The sequence below is a fragment of the Lissotriton vulgaris genome, chromosome 6, assembly GCF_964263255.1.
Source record: "Lissotriton vulgaris chromosome 6, aLisVul1.2, whole genome shotgun sequence".
NCBI classification, from domain to species: Eukaryota; Metazoa; Chordata; class Amphibia; order Caudata; family Salamandridae; genus Lissotriton; species Lissotriton vulgaris.
This window is the reverse complement of record NC_141694.1, coordinates 753,378,255-753,399,986: the sequence shown is the minus strand read 5'-3', so window position 1 is coordinate 753,399,986 and position 21,732 is coordinate 753,378,255. Positions and strand designations below refer to the sequence as shown.

Genomic DNA, 21,732 nt, shown 5'->3' with positions numbered 1-21,732 from the left:
GGTGGATGTGGTGGTGAATGTGGTGGTGAATGTGGTGGTGAATGTGTGGTGAATGTGGTGGTGAATATGGTGGTGGATGTGGTGGTGGTGGACGTGGTGGTGGTCTTGTCAGGAGAGCCCGCTTTGCTCCCAGGCCGTACAAAACGCAAGCAAGATTCCGCTGAACTCTGGCCAGAGAAAATCATCAGGGCAGGCCGTCTAGGGGTCTCACAGACTATCAACTGTACCTTCACCCCCAGCTGACCCTCGGCAGGCCGCCTATGTGTCCTACGCATAGCCTGACCACGCAGCGGGCCCCCACAAAGCAGCTCTCTAAACCCCTAGCAAGCCGGGAAACCTGCCTCAATCAGGCAGCAGCAGCCGCTGTACTAGCCGACTTACTGAAAGGCCAGTCTGTCCTGTCCCGCACAGGTACACAGCCTGTCCTGATGCAGCCAAACCGTGCCCGCCCGAAGCAAAGACATCAAGGCTCCTAACTATCTTCCGAATGCCCTCTCAATCAGTCTCGGCCTTTGAACCCAAATTAGGGTAGCGACTCGATTAATCGACTTCGGCAGGTAAAACGCTCGCAGTCCACTGGACTATAGGACGCTATTGCCACACGCACTCAGATGAAGTCTCAGACACTTCCCAAAGCTGTTGTCTCCCAACTGGCGCTGCCCAACCACCGCACAGCAGCTACCAAGTCCCCTTCCAGGTACCGCAGGCAGGCGCGAAAGTCGGATGGTAATGTTGGCATCGAGAAGTCAGACTTACTCCCTCCGATCATTGTATCTCCTCAAACTGATGCAGGAGGAGGCACGCTAGCTGGGGTGTAGGCCGCGTTGCAAGCTCCGGGCTGCCTGCAGAGGCCTACGACCTCACACCACTGAGCAGACGGTTCTCCCGGGGCTCCTAGCAGTGCAAACTGCTGCCACCTCTGCCTGACGAGTGCTCAGAGATTAGCAACCCGGGGGGGGGGGGGCTTCGTGTCGCCACTGCCCCCTCCCCCCGTCGTAACGAGGCCTGTGGATATTTGCAGTCCCAAGTGAGGGGGAGCCTCGCGGAGCCTGCAGCTCTCCCCCCACCCCGACATGGGGCCTACACCGACTAAACCCCAGGGAGACGCAACATCCGGCTCAAGCGGGCCAGAGCCCTGAACCCGACTCCGCTGAAATTCGAAAGGCGGATAGTATCTTGGTTGCGTTGCCCAAAGCCCGAAAGGGCTGGCTGCTCCATAAGCCCCAGGAGCTGACTTACCACCCCCACCCCCCAAGACGGACAGCAGCTGAGGCGATGCCCGGGCTCAGTAGCCCTGCCTAAGGGGAACGGGGGGGGGTGGCGAAGACATGTCTGCCCACTTGATGCTGTACTCTGTATATTAGTTTTTTCTGGCAGAAGCCAGTGAAAATTAGCTTGCAGTAATTCATTTAAACCAATGACCGGGCGTCTGTCCTGTTGCACTGCGCAATTAGTTTGTGAAAATGGCTGTCTGGGGAAGACAGCAAAAAAATAACAAGCGGTTGCCATTTGTTTCTAAGCCCCGTCCTTTGTAGACTGGTGGGTGTGTTTTTGACTTTGACTAGCAATTAGTCCAGTGTCTCTGTTCATAGTTTGTTAGCGGTTCCTGCCTCACTTGTAATTACTTGAAACTGGCCCAGCCTCTCGCGTCACATTTAGGGTTGTGAATTAATTGGACCAGTCGTAGTTGCCACATAGTTTGGGTTTTGTAGATTAACACTGTGCAGTTTCTCTTGCTACATAGATTGGTTTTTCGGATTAACTGTTCCAGCCTTAAAAAAAAAAACCTTTCTAAATGTATTTAGTTGGGGCTGGTTCTCGTCGTACTTTGGGTTTGTGAATGAACCGGTCTACCTGCATGTTTTTGTGGGGTTTGAAATTGCCAGCAAGCATTTGACCTGATGTTTGCTGGTGAGGGGAGTTCCCTCTTAATTTCTCATGTGAATTGGTCCTCGCACCTACCTGTTTCTCTGCCTGTTGATCCCGCTTGTTGGGGGCTGGTGCAACTCCTGCATTGTCTCCTGATTTGATGCGGTTTATCCCACGCCCGTTCAGAGGCCTGCATTTCTCGTAATGCGGTCTCTGGCTAGCTCTGCCCAATGAGTGAGGTCTTCCAGGCGTCTGTGCAGCAGGAGCCGGTTTGTTAACATATTTCCTGTTGCAAGTCTGCTTCCTAGTGATCGCGTTCTTTATTTTCTTCATATTTCAGCCCACGCCCGAGGTCTTGGGAAATTCATATCATTGGAAAACGTTAGTTAGAATGTGAGTGGAACAAGTGCATCATGGGAGGAAATAGCAGCCCGGCTGCTGTAGTACAAGGCCAGCTTTGTGTGAGGACAGCTCTATTGTGCTGCAGACGGCAGGCTTTGTTGTCTTTCATTTAACAAGCTTCCTATTTGCCTGGCCACGCCCCCTTGCCTCCGGTGACGTAGGCGGCACTGGGCCAATCCTAGCGGGGCTCCTCCGGACACGGTGGCCTGCTTGACGGTTGCCATGACAATATACAAGGAAATTTTGTCAGGGTGCCGTAAAGCAGGTCACCCAGTCCTCAGGAGGCTGGATCGAAAGTGGACAAATCAACAAAACACACGGAAGTTCCAATGGCAGGCCTCCATTTCGCGAGGCCTGCCAATGGAAAAAGGGGGCGTGGTTTCACGCAGTACTGAAATCCCCCTGTTCACAATAGGTCTTTGCCGGCAGCAGGGCCATGCCCTGCAATGCAGGCTTCGACCTAATGAGTGTGATATATATTAACTTGACTGTTGCCTTTTACCATCTGCTTCTTACAAATTCCTTGTATTCCTTTGATAGAATATGCATTTTTTGCTTGTACTTATCGACTACCAACTTTCTTTTCTTGACAATTGCCCCAGACATGTTAATGTATGTAGACAAGCTCACAAGGTGTTTCCTCGTGTTAAATCAAAAGCACTGTGCGTGCAGAATGTGCAGGAGAGACAGCATTGATGAAAGTGTCATTTGGGCAGAGAGCACTGTTACCAGCTAACCACCCAATTATGGGTTACCATAATGACATAGTCAGGCAGAAAAGCATCCACTGAGGTCATGCATTTTGCAGAGACTGGGGGCAGATCTGAACTTGCTTAGCACTGGCCATTTCCCACAAAGCAGAGATATTTTCAGTCTCTTGACAAATGCAAAGTGGACGGGCCTGGCTTAATCAACATGTATTGGTTACACTTTCTGGGGGTACTTTGAGTAGTTTGAACCACTCACCTTGAGAGAACCACGGAGGGTTATAGCAATGTGGTCTCTATAAAAATAATTTTAACATAACAAAATTTGATTGATCTAGAGGAATTACAGCTAAAAGGTGGTGTTATCTGAAAAGACTGCTTCCTGAGTAATTTGTTGATGAAGGATAAATCCAGAGTGGGTTTTCATCCTCAAGTCTTTTTTGTTTTGAACAGAAAGTACCTGAATATACTCTGTGGTATCTTTCGTGCGTTAATTCACTTCCTATGGCTATCCTTAAAGCACATAAGGACTCTTGTTTCCAGCTGCTGAAGAGGGTTTTCCGACACTTCTTTGGAGGAATCATTTTAGGGTGTCATTCTGTACCTCTGCTTTGGGGATTACAATTATTTCTTCCACTCATATAGCCTGATCACTGAGTGAAGTTTATTTCGGGATCTGGTTTGACCAGAAGCTCTACTTCTAGTTCTCCGTCTGTTGCCTCTCCCTTTAATTATGTGTGGGGTACGTGTCTTAGTACTTGAAAGTATAATAGGATAACGAGACACTGAAGGAAACTGGGCTGCTTCCTCGAGCTCGCTGAGGGGAACTGTTTCTCCATTCAGAGATCTTAGCATGTTATCTTTCGGCCTGCAATGTCTTTTCAGTCTTTTGTATGCAATGGCAGCTCCAAAATAGACGTTTTGAAATTTTCAATAACAAGACAATTGTCACTACCAGATCACTGAGTCCTTGCCAGCAGAGATTCACAATGGTAATTAAAAGAACCGCACATTTATAATTTAAGCAGTTCTGTAAAAAGGCTTATATTTAGATTCAGATCTTTTTATCGAACGTATGTTATGTTATGTTATGTTATGTTATTTATTCTTTTGTATAGCGCAACGGTTACTCAAAAAGAGTGTCCCGGCGCTTTAGGTAAGGAGAACTGATTTCACCATAACACAACACAGATAAAAAGGTTGAAAAGCAAACAGACAAAAAGAGAGGAACTGCTAGCAAACCTATTGGGAAAACAGCCAAGTTTTAAGACCTCTTCTAAAATCAAGGAGAGTAGTCGCCCCCCGCAGTGGGAGCGGTAGTGAATTCCACATCTGTGGAGCCAACAAACTGAAGGAGCGGCCGCCCAAGCGAGCCCTCTTAACACGCGGAACAGCGGCCAAAAGTAGAGATTCAGACCTCAACGAGCGGGCCGGGTGATAAAAAGCCAGTCTTTTTTGGAGATGTTTTGCTCCCACGGCATGGAGCGCCTTGTAGGCCAACGTCATAGCCTTAAAGGCGATCCGTTTGCGGATGGGTAGCCAGTGCAGCGTCACCAATAACCCGGAGACGCTGGTGCGTCTATTTAGGCCAAAGATGGCCCTGGCCGCCGCGTTCTGCGCAACTTGAAGCCGCTGCAACAGGTACTCTGGCAGGCCCAGGTAAAGAATGTTGGCATAATCCAACCTGGAGCCTATCAGAGCCTGCACAGTCAGCCTCCTGTGCTCCTCAGACAAGAGAGGCAGAAACCTCTGCAGCATTTTTAAAAGGCCGAAGCAGGTGCCGGTCACCCCCAGGATCTGGGCTTTCATCGTCAGCCCCTTGTCCATCTTGACCCCCAGGTTTTTAGCCATGGGGGAAGAACCGGACGGAGGGAACATGTCGATGGGCCACCAGGCCTGCCAGCTAGGCTCCGTATCGCACCCGAAGAAGAGTACCTCAGATTTGTCGGAATTGCACTTGAGGCTGTTCAGTTGGAACCATGTGAACACAGCCCCAAGGCAATTCCGGATACTCTCCCCGTCAAAGTCAGCCCCTCTCTCGCAAGAGAAGAGGAGCTGGGTGTCGTCGGCATACGACACGATCCGGGCACCAAATGACTCCGCCACCGCCTCCAAAGGGGTCATGAAGATGTTAAAAAGGGTCGGGCTCAATATAGAGCCCTGAGGGACCCCAACTCCCAAAGACGGCATCACAGCGGTGTCAGATGATGTCCAGACCGTTTGCCGGCGGCCGGCTAAAAAGGACGAAAACCATCTGAGCACCGTCCCCCGAAGACCAATCTCAAAGAGTCTTGCGAGCAGGCCCTCATGGGGGACGGTGTCAAAAGCCGCCGACAAATCCAACAACACCAACATGACTTTGCCCCCGGTATCCAACACCCCCTTGATGGTTTCAGAAACCTCAAGGAGCGCGGTCTCGGTGCTACGATTTGAACGGAAGCCCGACTGGGAGTCATGTAAGATCTCATGAGACTCCAGAAAATTGGAGAGCACCGACTGAACGTGCTTCTCCAAGATTTTTACAAGGGCCGGCAGCAGCGAAATTGGCCTGTAATTAGCTGGAGCTTTCGGGTCAAGTCCCGGCTTTTTCAGCAACGGGATGACCATTGCCTGCTTCCACACTGGCGGAACCACTCCCAGACTCAACGAAAGGTTGAGAAGAGGGTGCGCCAGTGGATTAACCACCTCCGCCAATTTACCCAAGAGCTTAGCAGGGCAGGGGTCAAGCGGGACCCAGATTTTAAATTGCCCATAAGCGCTAAGGATGCGGAGGCTGGCAAGGGTGGAAACTCGGCCAATGTGGCGCCCTGCACAACTGAGGGAGACGTATCAACCTCGGACATCGGCGGTCTAACAGGTACACCAGATGGAAAAGAGTCCTGGATAAGTTTAATCTTGCTTGTAAAAAATCATTCGAAATCATTCGAAAATGAAAAGTGAATTCTGCACAAACAAAGATAACAGTCTATCGCAGAAAGACACTTCGTTTATATAAAAAAGTCAGTTATTCTGTACAATAATATTTCTCAGGCAAAAAGATTCGGTAAATTACCCTATCCATTTTGAAAAAAAGGGGAAGGAAAGACATCTGGAATCAACAAAACAGTGCAATCCCAAAGAAATGCACAGTATTTAACTATTGCTTTTAGTAACAGTTTGAACCATTAACACGCCACACATATCCTCACCTTTCTATTTTGGGGGATGTCATCAAACCATCTCAGAGCCACAACGCCTCGGGCACCAAATGAGCTATAAGTAGAATCCCTTATATCACTGGCTGAACATCACAATCCTCTCTGGACAATAATTAATCCCTTGCCATCGCAGTATTACCTAAAATGGGGACTTTCTTCTCTCTCTCACCCTCAGTCTTGTCAGGATGCACTGGGGAGCCATAGGCCCATGAGCGGCCATCTCTTTTTAATGGGTTGCAGATCTTGTCTACACGTCAAGACAGCAAGGCTGAGTTTCAGGAAAATATAAAATCCTGTATCATTAACTCCAAAATCTTCCCTTTCTTAGCATTCATGTATGTGATCATTTCCTAATGCACCAAGTCCATCAGTCCATCTCCATTCAACTACCTTTGCTCATCAATTTTTTATTTGGTAATTGGGAGGATATATTAATTGTCACCTTGTTCCCTTGGTCATCCACCAGAAACATGTCCCTGACTTCAAATCACTTGACTCTGACATGCCGGGAAAAGCCCAGGATAGAAATCTTCTTAGATTTAGCTTCATGCTCCAACAGCTTACCTTGGCAACCTCCTTCCCAATTGACGCACATACCCAATAGTCAAATTTACAGTGTCTCTGGTTGGTTTCTTCCTGGGTGGTCACCGACATCTCCGCAGAGGCCATCCATTGGTTCTAGGACCCATTGTCTCACTCTGCACCCACAATACGACCCTTTCAACAACCTCTGTTAAATTGGGCCCTCAGAAAGAAGAAAAACCCTTCTAGGCCTTGGTCCCACACTGTTTATTCTCTTTTGGGGCCATTGCCAAAGCAAAACCACTTAGTACCGCTTCGCCCAGCACAAGTGAGCTCTAGATCAGTCATCACTGAGAAAAGGCGAAATCCAGTACCCACAATCAAACTCTAACCTGCCTTCCTTCACTTTGTCTCTCTCCCCTTCGCCTCAGGGCCTCATCGTTTTAGCCCTTCCAAACATCCCCGATATCCCATTCTCCTAGGGGCATATCACACACTGCCAAGGCTCTATGCTATTTTGCTCTATGCAGAAGTGCAGACAGACCCAAGAGATCAGGCCACTTCAGTCGGTATGTATATATGGATATATATTGTTATATTCCATATAGGTACCCTCTATAGGTGCAGGAAAAACATTGCAACCGTCCACTTATATCCTTCCCTACATTTCATACATAACAGTTCATAGGGACTGACCTTTAACCTAGATACAACACTGCATTCAGAACGCAGGGTTTTCCCTGGTTTGATACTCAAACATTATGTATGAGGCTTCTTGGAAGCACAGCAGGACTCACAGCAGGATGACCATCTCCGGTATAAAATCTATGTCAAAGTTCAAGCCCAACGTCATCCTTTAGGCTGACACAATACCACAGCAAGGTAGGACCCGTGGGGAGACCTGTGGGTATATATACATCATGTCTTGCTTAGACAGAGAGAGGAGACCGTGACTTCCCGGCTGACACACTGACCAGTGACGCTGAGGTTCCTGCATGCAGATGCTCCAGCTAGCAGTGTGTCCAACTTGAGACCTGAACGGGGTCCCATATTCTCTCCTTACTCAGGTAATGGTGTTGACTAGACCTTTGAGGGATTCTTGGCAAAGCGCATAACGCATAACACCTACACTGATGCCAAGTACATTTAGGTACATCTAGTTAGGGAGGCATCGTTGGAATACGTACTTTCTTATCATGTGTTTTATGTACTTGTATATATCCATGATTACTGCAAAATGGTAGAACTGTACCATCCCTTTACTTTTGTAGTTCTGCTACTCATCTATCTCTGCTACTGTCTAATGCTTGGTACAGAAAATCTATTCTACACTAGAATAACAACTGTTCAATAAAACCTTATTGAAACGCCCAGACGGTTTATTCCGTGTAACTATGAGACAAACTAAGTGAGCATGAGTGACTGAGCGAAAAGTAGTATATTGTTTCCAGTATCCTGGGGGGGATCAGGATTGTCATGTTCTGAGTTTGCCAGAAACTATTCTCTCCCCGATAAGAGGAGGTTCTAGTGGCACTGTGAGCTAGCTAATGCAAACCAGATCATTTATCCAGTGGGGGTGCTCGGAACCAGTCTGCCACCAAACCAACAGTTTGTTATGCGGAAAGCGCAGATCCTGTATAGGTAATATAAGAACTACACAACATGGCACCGCCAACGTTGGTTGGGTACTTATTTAACAGTAGAATCTGAGTAGTTCAGTTGTGCTGTTCTCAGAGACCCCTACTTTCAAAACACCACAGACGTCTGGAGTGGGTAGGCACTAACTCCGCCACAGCTGAGTAGGCAAAAAATCCTTTTTATTAGCTGGTGGTTAATCAAGCTTGAAGGACACAGTATTCCTAAAATTGTGCATAAAAATGTTATCTTAGTTCCCTTGAACAAACTTCTTCTTTACAAAAATGACTGAGGACAGAGATAACCCGGTAGTAGATCTACACTTCTCAGCCGCAGAAGAAAGTGCAAACGCCATAAAAATTGCACCAACATTCAGAAATACAGCCACCCAGAGACAAAATAGGGAATAGTTTATCAGCCAGGGGTGGCTTAGTAGTTTCAGTGATTGAGGCACATGAATGAAACAAAACAGAGGTATTTAATTTGTGGGTTACATTCCTAGCAGCAGATGCGGGAACATAGACATTTCACTACTATACAGAAGGAGATGCACCAATGGAATATGGTCCGTTCGAGGACATAGAAATTCCACTCACGTACCAGGAACACTTATACTGGTTTAAAGGCGCACTCCCCCATTTAAGAAGAAGAGTAAGATTAGGCCCACTCGGAGGGGAAGGGGCACCATGGCCAATATTAGCGGCTTAAACACCACATCCTGACATTGAAACCATGTCACAAGGAGACATACTCATCCAACACAAAGATTTAAATAAAATTTACAGAAACATTACGCAATTCGTCATGAGGACTTTCACAGTCCAATCAGTAACAGTTGTAACAAATGGTACTCATTCTCAGGGTACAGCAACTAAAATCACACCACAAACATTACACGCAGTAATGGGCAAAATGCCCTCAAACATGCAAACAAATGCTATTCTGGGTAGCTCAGAAAATAACACAGTTAGAAGCAGTATTCCCGAATACTAATCCAAATGAAAAACACAGAATTCTAACAATCTGCTTGCCCATGGGGATAATACCACAAGTAGAGGATTGTACCACCTGGGGTACAGTCTTTGCTGCCATATATACCAGAACTCACTGTATTCCTTCATTAGCAGTGATAACCAATGCATTAAGATAAATACAGAACAAGTACGGGGAGAGCCTGCTCTGAACTCAGGGATGAAGTTACTAGGTAACTAGGCCCAGGTATCAGCCATAATTTTAGCTAATATAAAAAGGGTAGCAGCGTTAGTTGCTATCCGCCAATGCCTTAGGGAGTTCAGTCCTTTAGAACTGGAACATGAACTACCGAAAATAATTGAAACTGCGTATGCAGAATTAGGCAGAGACAGTTTGGGTGGGAAAGCTTTAAAACCACAGCTAATGGGCAGTCCTGAAAAGGACACTACCAAGCAGACACCTGCTTCTCCTAAAAAGAAGTGGGACAATAAAACACAACAAACATTTAAGGGAAACAGATCTCAATCCTGAGGTAGATCTCCTCCACAGGAGCCCTCTGAAAAGAGGTATAATTTCAGGAATAGGGATAATATTAGGAAACCTGACAGGTATCAATACTAATACACTTTCCTCTCGTTCCTTTCAGGGTTCATCGAAAAACTCAGAGAGGGAAGAGTAGTCAGAAAGACACGAAGAGCGTACAAAGTCCAGAGACAAGCAGCACGCTCAAGATTACACTTCCAAAAAAGAAGAGAAGCCAAAGCAAAAGCCACAGTTCAAAAAGAAGAAGATTGCAACTCTAAAGATCAGACATGCCCAGAATTCTGAGGACTCAACTACTGAACAGAGAAGGGGCTCTGACGATACCAGACAGTGAGGCAGAGATACCAATAGCTCGCCAAAATCTGATGGCATTTCTGGTGACAGAGGACTTAAATGATTATATCACAGTGGAAACACATGATATTAGGGTAAGTGTCCAACATAAATTGTATGAAATAACGCCCCAAATGGTGGGGGACAAGTGTAGAAAAGTTAGAGGCCTCTTTTAGGAGAACCTTACTTTTGGCTATGACATTCTGTTAGCTGAACACGATTGGCCGCCTGCATTCGTCAAGGATTGCCCTAGAGGGAAAACGGTAATTATGCCGGCATTCTCAGATCATATTCCCAGGCACTTGCAATACACATATGCACAGGAGTGGGCGGTAGCTCAAGCTCCAGCATTATATAAAAACCATGTTCGGATGTGAAGATTCATCCCATTACATAATTCCTATAAAAAACACTCCTACTGCATAGAGGCAGTATCCAATGAAACAAGAAGCTAAATAACAGGCCAGAGAGATCTTAGATCAACTTGAATACCAGGGGGTGATTGAAATATGCACCTCTGAAAATGAACAATCCTTTGTTCCCAGTCATGAAACACGACAATTCATATTGTCTAGATTTAGATAACAGACATGTAAACACTTGCACTAAGACATTTGCATTTCAGAATGCACACAGTGCGCATTAATGAATAACATTGTGCAGAAAAATACAAAAATGTCAAAGAGGGTCATGAGGGCCAATTAATCACAATGCAAAATTCAGTATATCTTTCAATGAGTACTCCCTGATGCAACCCAGAAGTGGTGAGACATTTAACCAGAGAAACAAGCATTCAAACCTCCCAATTGCTATGCAGTTTAAAATGGTTTAAGAACATAAATTACTTCCTAAGTTTACTACACAAGAGAGTAGGGAAAAAAAGCACAAGGTAATGGTACACTATCATTAATAGACACATCTTTCAGTCTGACAAAAGTATACAGCCGCTGGGATCTGTATTTCATGACATGAGTTCAAAAGAAAAGTTGGGTTAGAAAAATAATCAATTGCTGCGAAGATGCTGAAAAGAATCAGAGTTGCCAATGTCAATTTCAAATTCTGACCAAGTAGTCAGTCATAAGTGATTCGTAGACAAACCATAGAGAATTTATAGTCCACCTGTGAGGAACAGTGCCAGTGTAAGGCAATATAACTTGGCGAGGATAAGCACTTCAAAAAATGTCTTTACAAAGTTCAAGGAATTTGAAACGTAGAGTAAATAACATCATTCATTATTTGCGTTATTTTTGTACCCTTGATAGAGAAATGGATAGCATTCACTCTGAAATGCTCTAATGTTTTGGTAACCTAGGTTCTCACATTCTATTGTTTTATTTACAGCTTTAGTCAGGTAACTTTGAACATAATTCAACAAGGTACACACAATCAAGTTCAGCAGGAAATTCCCACACTGTTTAAAATACAGTGGTATGTGCAGGTACAGGCTATATACCAGGAAGATAAACCCTAAAAGTACCTGAGATTTTCTGTCCATTTCAACTCCATGTCACGGGCTATTTTATCTATTTTGAATTTCTCTTCTTCGCGTGTGTGGGAAAGTATTGCTTCATGTTGCTGTCTCTCTTGTTCCAATTCTTTCTGTATGAGAAAAATACAGACCAAGTAACCATTTGCAGATATCTGTAAAAGAGCCCATATCAGGTGCTTTCCTAGGAATAATCATTTGTGGGATTAGAGATAAAAATAGGCTTTTCTTTAAAAAAATCGAATTTCCACATGACCACCACCAGAATCATTTGCACATGCTAAAAGATAGCTCAGTAACATAAACTCCATGCTCAAACAGGCTGTAGATCTCAGAAAGTGAAAATCCCCCATTTTCCAAAGAATCAAGTGACTGTTTCTAAGACAGAAAGACAAATGATGGTGAGATGACTAAGTAATATGGAAAGGGACACTGGCTTAATCTAGAGCACATCGGGTTGGGCATACACGAAGGTCAGCCCCAGCTTGGACTGGTAAGAAAGTGAGGTAGAAATTCACGGGTAGTGATACAAGACTATAGGTAGAAATGTCAGCTTAGACTTTTGCTTGGAATTGGCCATTGCTTAAAATGAAGAAATGGATCTACCAGGTGTTGCAAGAGGTGGGGAAGTGGGTTGAACAAATAGGCCTCATGGTCTTTTTCTGTTTGTGTCACTTTCGGTGAATTGATAAACTTCTATGGCCTGGCGGTTTTCCATCTCAAAGGGTAGGTAAACCGCCAGCTAGTGGGATGACTGGGAATTAATTTTAAGGCTGTTAAAAACAGATGTGCCGGCACCATATTTGTACAGTACATCGACTGCGCGCATTTGTGCCTCTGCACATACCCTGTTGTCCGCCAAATGTCCATAGGAATATTTATTTTGCACTTTACAAATTCCTATGCGAGACCACTGCCCTGTTTTTTTTAAATCGTATTTTATCTTTTTTTTGTTTTTTTTTCTCTCTTCTCCGCAGCTTTGGAACCTATGGACAACATTCCTGCTTTAAGCCATATGCTTAATGTCAACAACCATTTGAAACATCTGGTCTGCAGAAACTCAGCATATTTATTCCTTGCAACAGTCACTCAGTGTACACTCGGGCACTGTCTGTCCCGCTGCAACTACTCCAGTTACATGCGGTCGAAAGAGGCACCTATCCCGCAGGAAATACTGGATTTCATCAGCGAGAAGAGGAGTCAATAGTTAAATACAGGGTCTCAGCCGCCAAAGAGAGGAGTATGACCCTACCAATGAAGTAGTGAGGCACCTTATCAGGGAGTCCTCTCACTACGCCAGTGCTTTAAATTGGAAAAATAAGATAAGTGCAGATACTCACCCAAATAAGCTGTGGAGTTTGGGTGGGGATAGGGAAGGGTTTGGTTTACGCTGGGCTAGGGAGCGGCTTAAGTGTAAGAAGTTAATGGCCTCCAGATCGAAGGTTGGTAAATTGAGCACCACCAGTACTGGGTAAAACTAACACTTGTTATTTACAGTGATTATGTGAGGATGAATAGTGCCTTTAATTTCATTAGAGGTGACTATGTTGACTACATTATGTAAAAGTATACTTGATAATGTGTCCAATTATAAACTAACTTCTGTTAAAGGATAGCAGTCACATTTGTTGCTCTCCTCTCAAGTTCAAGCCTTACTCTTTTTCTCTTCTGCAGTCTCTCTCATTTCCATGATCAACTTTCTGCTTACCATGTTTATCTTCCCTTTTTATCTTCCACTCCAGCGCATGTATCCACTGGTTTGTCCCTTAACTTTCACTTATCCTGTCCCTCCCTGTCTCATGTCTCATCTTCCTTCCATGATTGTCTCTCCTTTTTCTTGCTTGGTTCCCTCCATGTCTCACCCCTTCCCCTTTGAAGTTCTCCTTACTCTCTTCATACCTTGGACCGGATCGCTCTCCACTGTCTCTTCCTGTCCAATGCTCATAATACTACCCCCTTTTGTCGCTCTTTCTCTCCTAGTCCCGCCTTTCCTTCTGTCTCTCCTTGACTCAGTGTCTGACTAGGGCCTCCTGAAAAAAAATGAGGACCTCCCTCACCAGCCTGCCCTGCTCTCTGAGGAGTATGTAACTCATCCTGTAAGTATCTGTCCATGGCAAGTAGTGCTGTAGATTCACATACTCTGCATACTCCTGCAATCTAGTGTTGGGTTCAGATCTGTGCAAGCTGTTTTTCTTCAAAGATGTCTTTCAAGCCATGAGGTAAAGTGACTCCTCCTCTCGGTGATATTGCGCATAGGCATTGACTCCATTGTTAAATTGTTTTCCCGCAGACGGGTGAGACTGGATTGTGGGTACGTTTTAGTAAAGAGATGGCCATGCATATGATATTGTAAGTAGATATTGCAACAGCCACAGGTGCCGGGAAGGTGGGCAGGCACATGTAAATCTACGGTACTACATGCCAATGCCACAAACTGATGCTTACAGGCTAAGCAACATAATCTGTTTGATGACATCTGTGGAAGTAGATACACATATAATGCACAGGCTATAAAGCAGTGCCTTCCAGAAGGTTGTGGCTAACCTGCGGGTGTTGCAGTTGTTTGGAAAAGGGTACATAGCACAGCCTGTCCTACATTTCTTTGTTGACGTGCTAATACATCCACACAGTTATGTTTAGTGAAAGTGTGTGGGATTGACCATGTAGCTGCTTTACACAACTCAGGTATTGTTATATTGCCTAGAAAAGCCATATGTGCTATTATTTTGCAAGTAGAGTGTGTTCTAGGAGGTGTTGGCCAAGTTCTTTTAGCTTTGGTGAAACATGTCTGAATACATTTATTCATCCATCTAGAAAGACCAGATTTTGATATAGGCATGGGAGAGTGCAATTATGCAAGGGTTCAAATGGTGGACCCATAAGTCTGGTGAGTTTCACGTTGAGATTCCAAGCAGGTGCAGGGGGAACCCTGGGTGGAATTACTCTATTGAGGCCTTCCCTGAATGCCTTAATAACTGGTATCTTAAACAGTGATAGATGTTGTCTTGTTTTGCAGGTATTATGGACAGAAGGGTCCCGGACTTGAAGGAACAATTTATATACAATACAAGGATTTAGTATAAATAGAAGAAAAATGAAAGGAAAAAACAAATCAAAGATGCGATGTTTTTATTCACAAAGCTCCTGTATCAACATTTTCATGGTTATACGATATGTATCCAAGATAAAAAAATTTATGCTTTATCAAAATATTTTATGTCCACATGTGAAAAAGGGAGGGAAGTGCTGTGAGGGAATTCAGTGAAGAGTGGAATTAGGACACAGTAATCATTTATATACACCATTAGTCAATATTCATATATACATTCCTGAGATGGTCCCCCTAAATCGGAGCCACACGGAAAAATATGCAAATGTCACTATATTATTGCACAAAAACAAACTCCTAAATAGCTGTACAAATCCTGATTGGCGATAGGAGTTGGTAAGGGTGGTGAGAGTAGTCAACGTTTCGACCCTATGAAATTGTAGGGTTGGTCGCCCTTACAGAGCGGGTCTTCATCAGGACTAGGGGACGGTAGGCTGGCCTCCTAGGGTAAAAAGGAATAGGGAAAACTAATCAGGCTTACGGGTCTACAAAGAGTCCCGAAAATGCCATAGCGGGGATACCCGCTTGGCAGAGTCATTAAAATACATACACTGTGCGAGCACTAAAATTCATGGCATTTCAGTTCATTAACTGTATTCGATTTGTTCAGAGACTGGGTAGCTGACAAACAGGCATTTACCTTAAAAAAGGAGGAGCAAGTCGGCTGACATCTGGTGTTATCCAAACCGCCTCGTACTTTATCTAAGGGCGCGAAAGGACTGTAATTTAGGTGAATTCAGTTACCATATACAAGGAAAGTTTATAAACACACCAATGCATTATCAGTGATTTACCTCGCGTTTCTGCACTCTAAGTCCAAAATGATTTAACGTGTCCGTATCTAGGAGAAAGGAGGGGGGAGGACTAATGATTAATAAATCCATTATTTGCCAAAATTCTACAAGCAGAGGGGCTGCGAGTGACCCAATGATTGCTTACCTAATCGGATAGTTTTCGGCGTTTGCGGGGTCTCGAGGCAGTCAATGATCGTGTCTGCCGTAACCAGGAAGTGAAACAGGGAGGGGTCGTGGTTACGTTTATATCGAGTGCGGTGGAAATTGAAGACAGACTCGGCATCTTCGCTAAAAGGTTGCTTGGTAACCTAGGACACATTCTATCTCTGCCTGTGTGTGGGGATGACCATGTAGCTGCTTTACACAACTCAGGTATTGGTATATTGCCTAGAAAAGCCATATGTGCTATTATTTTGCAAGTAGAGTGTGTTCTAGGAGGTGTTGGCCAATTTCTTTATCTTTGGTGAAACATGTCTGAATGCATTTAATCATCCATCTAGAAAGACCAGATTTTGATATGGGCACGGGAGAGTGCAATTATGCAAGGGTTCAAATGGTGGACCCATAAGTCTGGTGAGTTTCACGTTGAGGTTCCAAGCATGTGCAGGGGAAACCCTGGGTGGAATTACTCTATTGAGGCCTTCCCTGAATGCCTTAATAACTGGTATCTTAAACAGTGATAGATGTTGTCTTGTTTTGCAGGTAGACAGCTACTGCAGCCAGATTCAAGCGTATTGAAGTGTACACTAGTCCAGAAGTCTGCAAATGCAGCAGATAACAGAAAATAATTTATACCGTTGCATCAAATGGGTCGATGTGCTTCAAATGGCAGTAGAAAATTTATCTTTTCCACTTCGCAGCTTAACAGGCTCTAGTTGTGGGTTTACAGGCCTCTTTGAGAATAGTCATACATTCTGGTGGGAGATTTAGGCAACCAAATTCTATGACCTCAGGAGATAAAGAGTAAGGTTGAGGTCCTTTGGATTTGGGTGCCTGACGTCTCCATGTGTCTGAATGACAAGATCTGGGTTGAGGGAAAGCTTCTCGTGTGGCACTACTGAAAGCTTGAGTAGAGAAGGGAACCATAGTTGTTGAGCCCAAGTGGGAGCTAGCAGAATGAGGGTGAGAGACGTTTGCCTTTACCTTCCGAGCTACAAATGGAAGAAGAGGGAGAGATCGAAAAGCATAGGCAAATATCCCTGACCAGTTCCTCCATAGAGAATTGCCCTTGGATAGTGGGTGTGGTAACCTGAAGGTGAAGTTTGGGCATTTTGCGTTGTCTGCGGTTGCAAAGAGGTCTATCCGTGGAAATCCCCACCTGTAGAAGTATGGGAGTAGGAGGACTCTGGGGTGGAGTTCCTACTCGAGGACTTGAAGCCACATACTGCTGAGGAGGTCGGCAAAGTTGTTGTCCATCCCTGGGATATGATCCGCTAACAGGTGAATGGTGTGTCATATTGGCCACAGCAAATCATCTGAGATAAGCGTGATATGCTGTGTAGCGGTGGACAAGAAATGCTTTCAATGCTAGGTGGAGTGCTTGAAGTTCTAGGTAGTTGATGTGGAGACTCTGGTCTTTAGTGTCCCAGAGACAGTGAACTGTGAGATTCTGTAGGTGTGCACCCCGTTCTGTAAGGGATGCGTCCGCTATGAGAATGATCTGGGAAACAGGGTCGAGGAGCAGCCGCTCTGTTGCTATTTGTATTCCACCACTGCAGAGAGTGATGTGTGTGGCTGTCTATCAACACAAGATCGTGTAATTGACCCTGTGACTGAGACCATTGACTCACAAGACACTCCTGCAACGGACGCATATGTAGTCTTGCATATGGCACTATTGCAATACAAGACACAATCATGCCTAGAATTCAGTGAACTATTTTGACTGTTACTTGTTGATTGGGGTAAAATTGATGTAGCAGCGCTGTGATGTGAATCCTAACTGTGTTTGGGTAGGCTACCCCCAACATTGTGTTGAGAATAGCACCTAGATAAGGCTGAATCTGTGAAGGCTGAAGATGTGTATATGTTGATTGTAAACCCCAATTAATGGAGAAGTTGTATAGTGATCTGAGTGTGTTGTAGGAACAACTGAAGTGCACTGGCTTTGATGAGCCAATTGTCCAAATATGGAAAGACATGAAGACATGAATACTTTTTCTGCGTAGATGTGCTGCAACTACGCTAGCTATTAGGTGAACACCCTGGGTGCGGTAGTGACTCCAAAGGGAAGCACTTTGAACTGTAAATGTGATCCCGCTATGACAAACCTGAGGTATTTTCGGTGAGCTGGGTGTAGTGGGATGTGAAACTAGGTGTCCTTTAAGTCTAGTGCAGACATAAAGTTGCACTGTTGTAAAAGAGAAATTACATGTTAAAGAGTTACCATGTGGAAGTGCTCTGAAAGGGTTTATTGATTTAATGGTCTAAGGTCTAATATGGGTAAATGTGAACTATCTTTTTTGGTAATGAGAAATAATAGAGAATATACTCTTGAACCTTGTTGTGGTAGAGGAACAAGCTCTATGACTCCTTTTTGCAAGAGAGCCTGTACTTCTTGTTTGAGAAAGGTTTGGCGCTGTTTGTAAAGTATGTGCCTGCGAGGTGGGATGTTTAGAGGTGTTTTGAAGAGCTCTAGACAATAACCATGTTGAATATTTTCCAACAACCACTGGTCTGTTGCTATGGTTATCCAGTAAGGAAAGAAAACTTGTAGAATTCCCCGACAGGTGTTACATGGCTGGGAGGAATAAAAAGTGAGTCACGGTTTGGAAGTGGAGGGTGTGGTGCGAGTGAAGGCACCTCTTCCACGCCCTTTGGAAATATTCTCTCTATATGTGCCTCTGTAATATCCTCTTGAGGGGGGGTGTGATGATGTTGCGTACAGAAAGAGGTAGAGGCATCTGATGATGTTGTTTTATTACACTCTTTGTATGTGGGGCACTGAAATCAAGCACTCATGCCCAGTCAAAAGATCTGGGTTTAATCCATCAAAACCCAGAAGCTTGTTTCCGGTCCAGGGAAGACATGGCTTGGCAGTTCGGGAGGACTGTTCCCATGAGGCACAGGGTCACACTGATTTGCATATAGCCATGTCTGGACTGGGGTGGCAGAGTGGGCTAAAGAACGGTGATGGATTAAACCCAGATCTTTTGACTGGGTGAGAGTGTTTGATTGATTCAGATGCTCAGTCCATCACCACCCCCTTTTGGACTGCTTTTGGCCACCATAAGTGTGGCAGGGTATGCTAAGACGTGAGTCCCTTGCTCACTTTGCCACTGGATTCAAGCAAGCCGGGCTGAAGACGGCTGGAATGCCAGAAACCGGTCATCGGAAGCTGGTTTCCGGTCCAGGGAAGACATGGCTTGGCAGTACGGGCTGGACTGTTCCCATGAGGCACAGGGTCAGACTGATTTGCATATAGCCATGTCTGAACTGGGGTGGCAGAGTAGGCTAAAGAACGGTGATGGATAAAACCCAGATCTTTTGACTGGGTATGAGTGTTTGATTGATTCAGATGCTCCGTCCATCACCACCCCCTTTTGTACCGTTTTTGGCCGCCATAAGTGTGGCAGGGTATGCTCAGACGTGAGTCCCTTGCTCACTTTGCCACTGGATTCAAGCAAGCCGGGCTGAAGACGACTGGAATGCCAGAAACCGGTCCTCGGAAGCTTGTTTCCGGTCCAGGGAAGACATGGCTTGGCAGTTCGGGCTGGACTGTTCCCATGAGGCACAGGGTCAGACTGATTTGCATATAGCCATGTCTGAACTGGGGTGGCTGAGTGGGCTAAAGAACGGTGATGGATTAAACCGAGATCTTTTGACTGGGTGTGAGTGTTTGATTGATTCAGATGCTCCGTCCATCACCACCCCCTTTTGTACCGGCGTTTACGACTAGGCAAGATGTTAAGACTATGTCAAGACCTTCAAAAGATGGCCTACTCTATCCCTTCTACCACCCTTTGTGCAAACAGAATGAATCTGATGTGTTTCCTTATCAGGCTGGAAACATAAAATGCTGTGCAACTATTTATAATCACCACACCCTCTTTTGATGCTTCATCTCCTTGATCCAATTCTAATACGCGACTACGTTGCCCTTTTCAGGTGCATTGAAGGCATTTGACTCTCATAAGCTTGTCTTTTCTTGTGCAGGAATTGTGATGTAATTGGGAGTGGACCTCATGTTCTGACTAGTGTTGTTGCTGTGTGCAATCTCAACTGTCTTGGTGAGGACTAACAGCCTACTGTCAGACCCATTTATCGCAATGAGCGGGATGAGGCACAATTGCCTACTGTCGCAACTTGTAATTGCACAGTTGGCTTGTGGCCTTCTTTAGATCCACTTGGGCATAAATTTCCTTTCTCGATATCGCCTGATGTCCAAATATGCAGACGATATCCTCCTTTATATGAGACAACTTATTTTCTATCATCTGTGCTGTATTTAAATTAGGTTCCTCCTCTGGCTTTTGCATAAAGTGGAGTAAGTCAGATGTATTTACAAAGATACCATCCATCAAGATCACTGACCTGGATGTCCCACTTTGCTAGCATATGTTCTGTATGTTATTTAGGCATTACAATAAACAGGGATTGTGAATCAGTTCGTAAATACAATTTCAGACATATGATGGACAAGCTATCTTCACAGATTGAGAAACTACCACTACCACTGGTAGGATAGCTGTCAGAAAAACGTTTCTCCTAAATTCTTGTACCGATTTCTTAACATCCTGATTCATTAACCAGGAACTTTTTCTCACTCCTGAGGGTGCATTTTTCCAAACTGACATTAGCGAACACACTACCGCAAGTATTGTTATTGTGGGAAGTGTCAACATAATCATATGCTAGGGGGTGTTTTCACGGTTCTGGCATTGAATCTCGATTTCTGATGACATAGGTTCACTTCGCAGAGTTTTGGTGCCATCATTCATCTCATCTAGCAGTGAGGTCTGATTTTGGTACAGTTGGGACGAGGGTGATCACCCAGATGCATAGGACATGCAGGAAGAATAGACAAATAAAGTCTGCAGCACATTCTGATGTGGCCTAGCATAGCGTGTTTGGGACAGCTGGGTGGTCCCAGCTGTGCTCCTCCATGATTCTTTTGGCTAACAACCATTACATTGGATAGGTTGGGACTGACCTGCATAGATTACTTATTTGATAGCTCACCGTTTGTGAAACTAAAACAATACAATAACAGAGGGGACATTATCTCATTAGATATGTTTATGTACTTCTTGCCATGCCATACTTTACAGACAGTTGAGGAACACTTTCCCAGTGAACCACATGAACTTACACTAGTGTCTTAGATCATAACAGCCTCTGAAACATGGGTATGGCTGTAACATACATATGAAGAGATTATGAAAAGTAGATTATACTGAAATGAGTGCTAAGAAATTGTGGAAGACTGATTTAAGTGAACCGGTCATGGATGAGTAGAGATGTTTCTGCTGTGCAGACTCCGCAGATTTCACTGAATTCCAGGCACATAATATTACATTTCAAACCTGTGTCCTAAGGATCTTAAACTCCTATAAAAATGCAGAAATGTTGACTATCTACAGGTGTGAATTGCCTTAGATACAATTATCTGTCGCTTACTTGCAACATATGGTCTGGACTTGTATAGATGTAAGGAATTGCCAGACGAACGTCTTTTGAACATACTAAAGGCCATGTTGATACCTACACCTCTGGTTTCACTTTTTTTTATATGCAAGATAACCCTAAAGAAGTCAGGAAATGCTCTGCATTGGCTTTAGTGCTGGACAAGCGTAAGGTAGCTTTGACCTGGATGTAGAACCCAGTTCCACAGGGTCTAACTGGCTAAAAAGCCTGATGGCCTACGTGTTAATGCCAAAACTTTCACTACACTGATGTATGTTAATCCACAACCGAGAGACATTTTGTGGATGTGAGCAGGTCTTAAAAAGCAAATCACTAGACTATTATTTCATGATATATCTGCTTTCTGTCATATTCAAACCTGCTGTGCAGCCCTCAAGTAAGTGCATAGATTGCTCGCCCTGTTTTGATGCAATAGCAATGTCATCAGTTAGAGAACAATTGTATTCTTGCTGGGACCTTGGGCTATATGGCCAGATGTACAAAGATGTCTTGCACTGGCAAAAGGTCCCATTTATAG

The 21,732-nt window shown here is 44.7% G+C and overlaps 1 protein-coding gene across 4 annotated transcripts in view; it reads right to left on the bottom strand.

The window, feature by feature from the left end:
- FAM184A (family with sequence similarity 184 member A) overlaps positions 1-21,732 on the bottom strand; it is a 499,679-nt gene that overhangs the window by 128,788 nt on the left and 349,159 nt on the right. For all 4 annotated transcript variants that reach the window (XM_086926730.1, XM_086926731.1, XM_086926733.1 and 1 more), the window contains exon 8: positions 11,658-11,779. In XM_086926730.1, the coding sequence (XP_086782856.1) occupies positions 11,658-11,779 (122 nt within the window). The remainder of the gene's footprint in view (positions 1-11,657; positions 11,780-21,732) is intronic.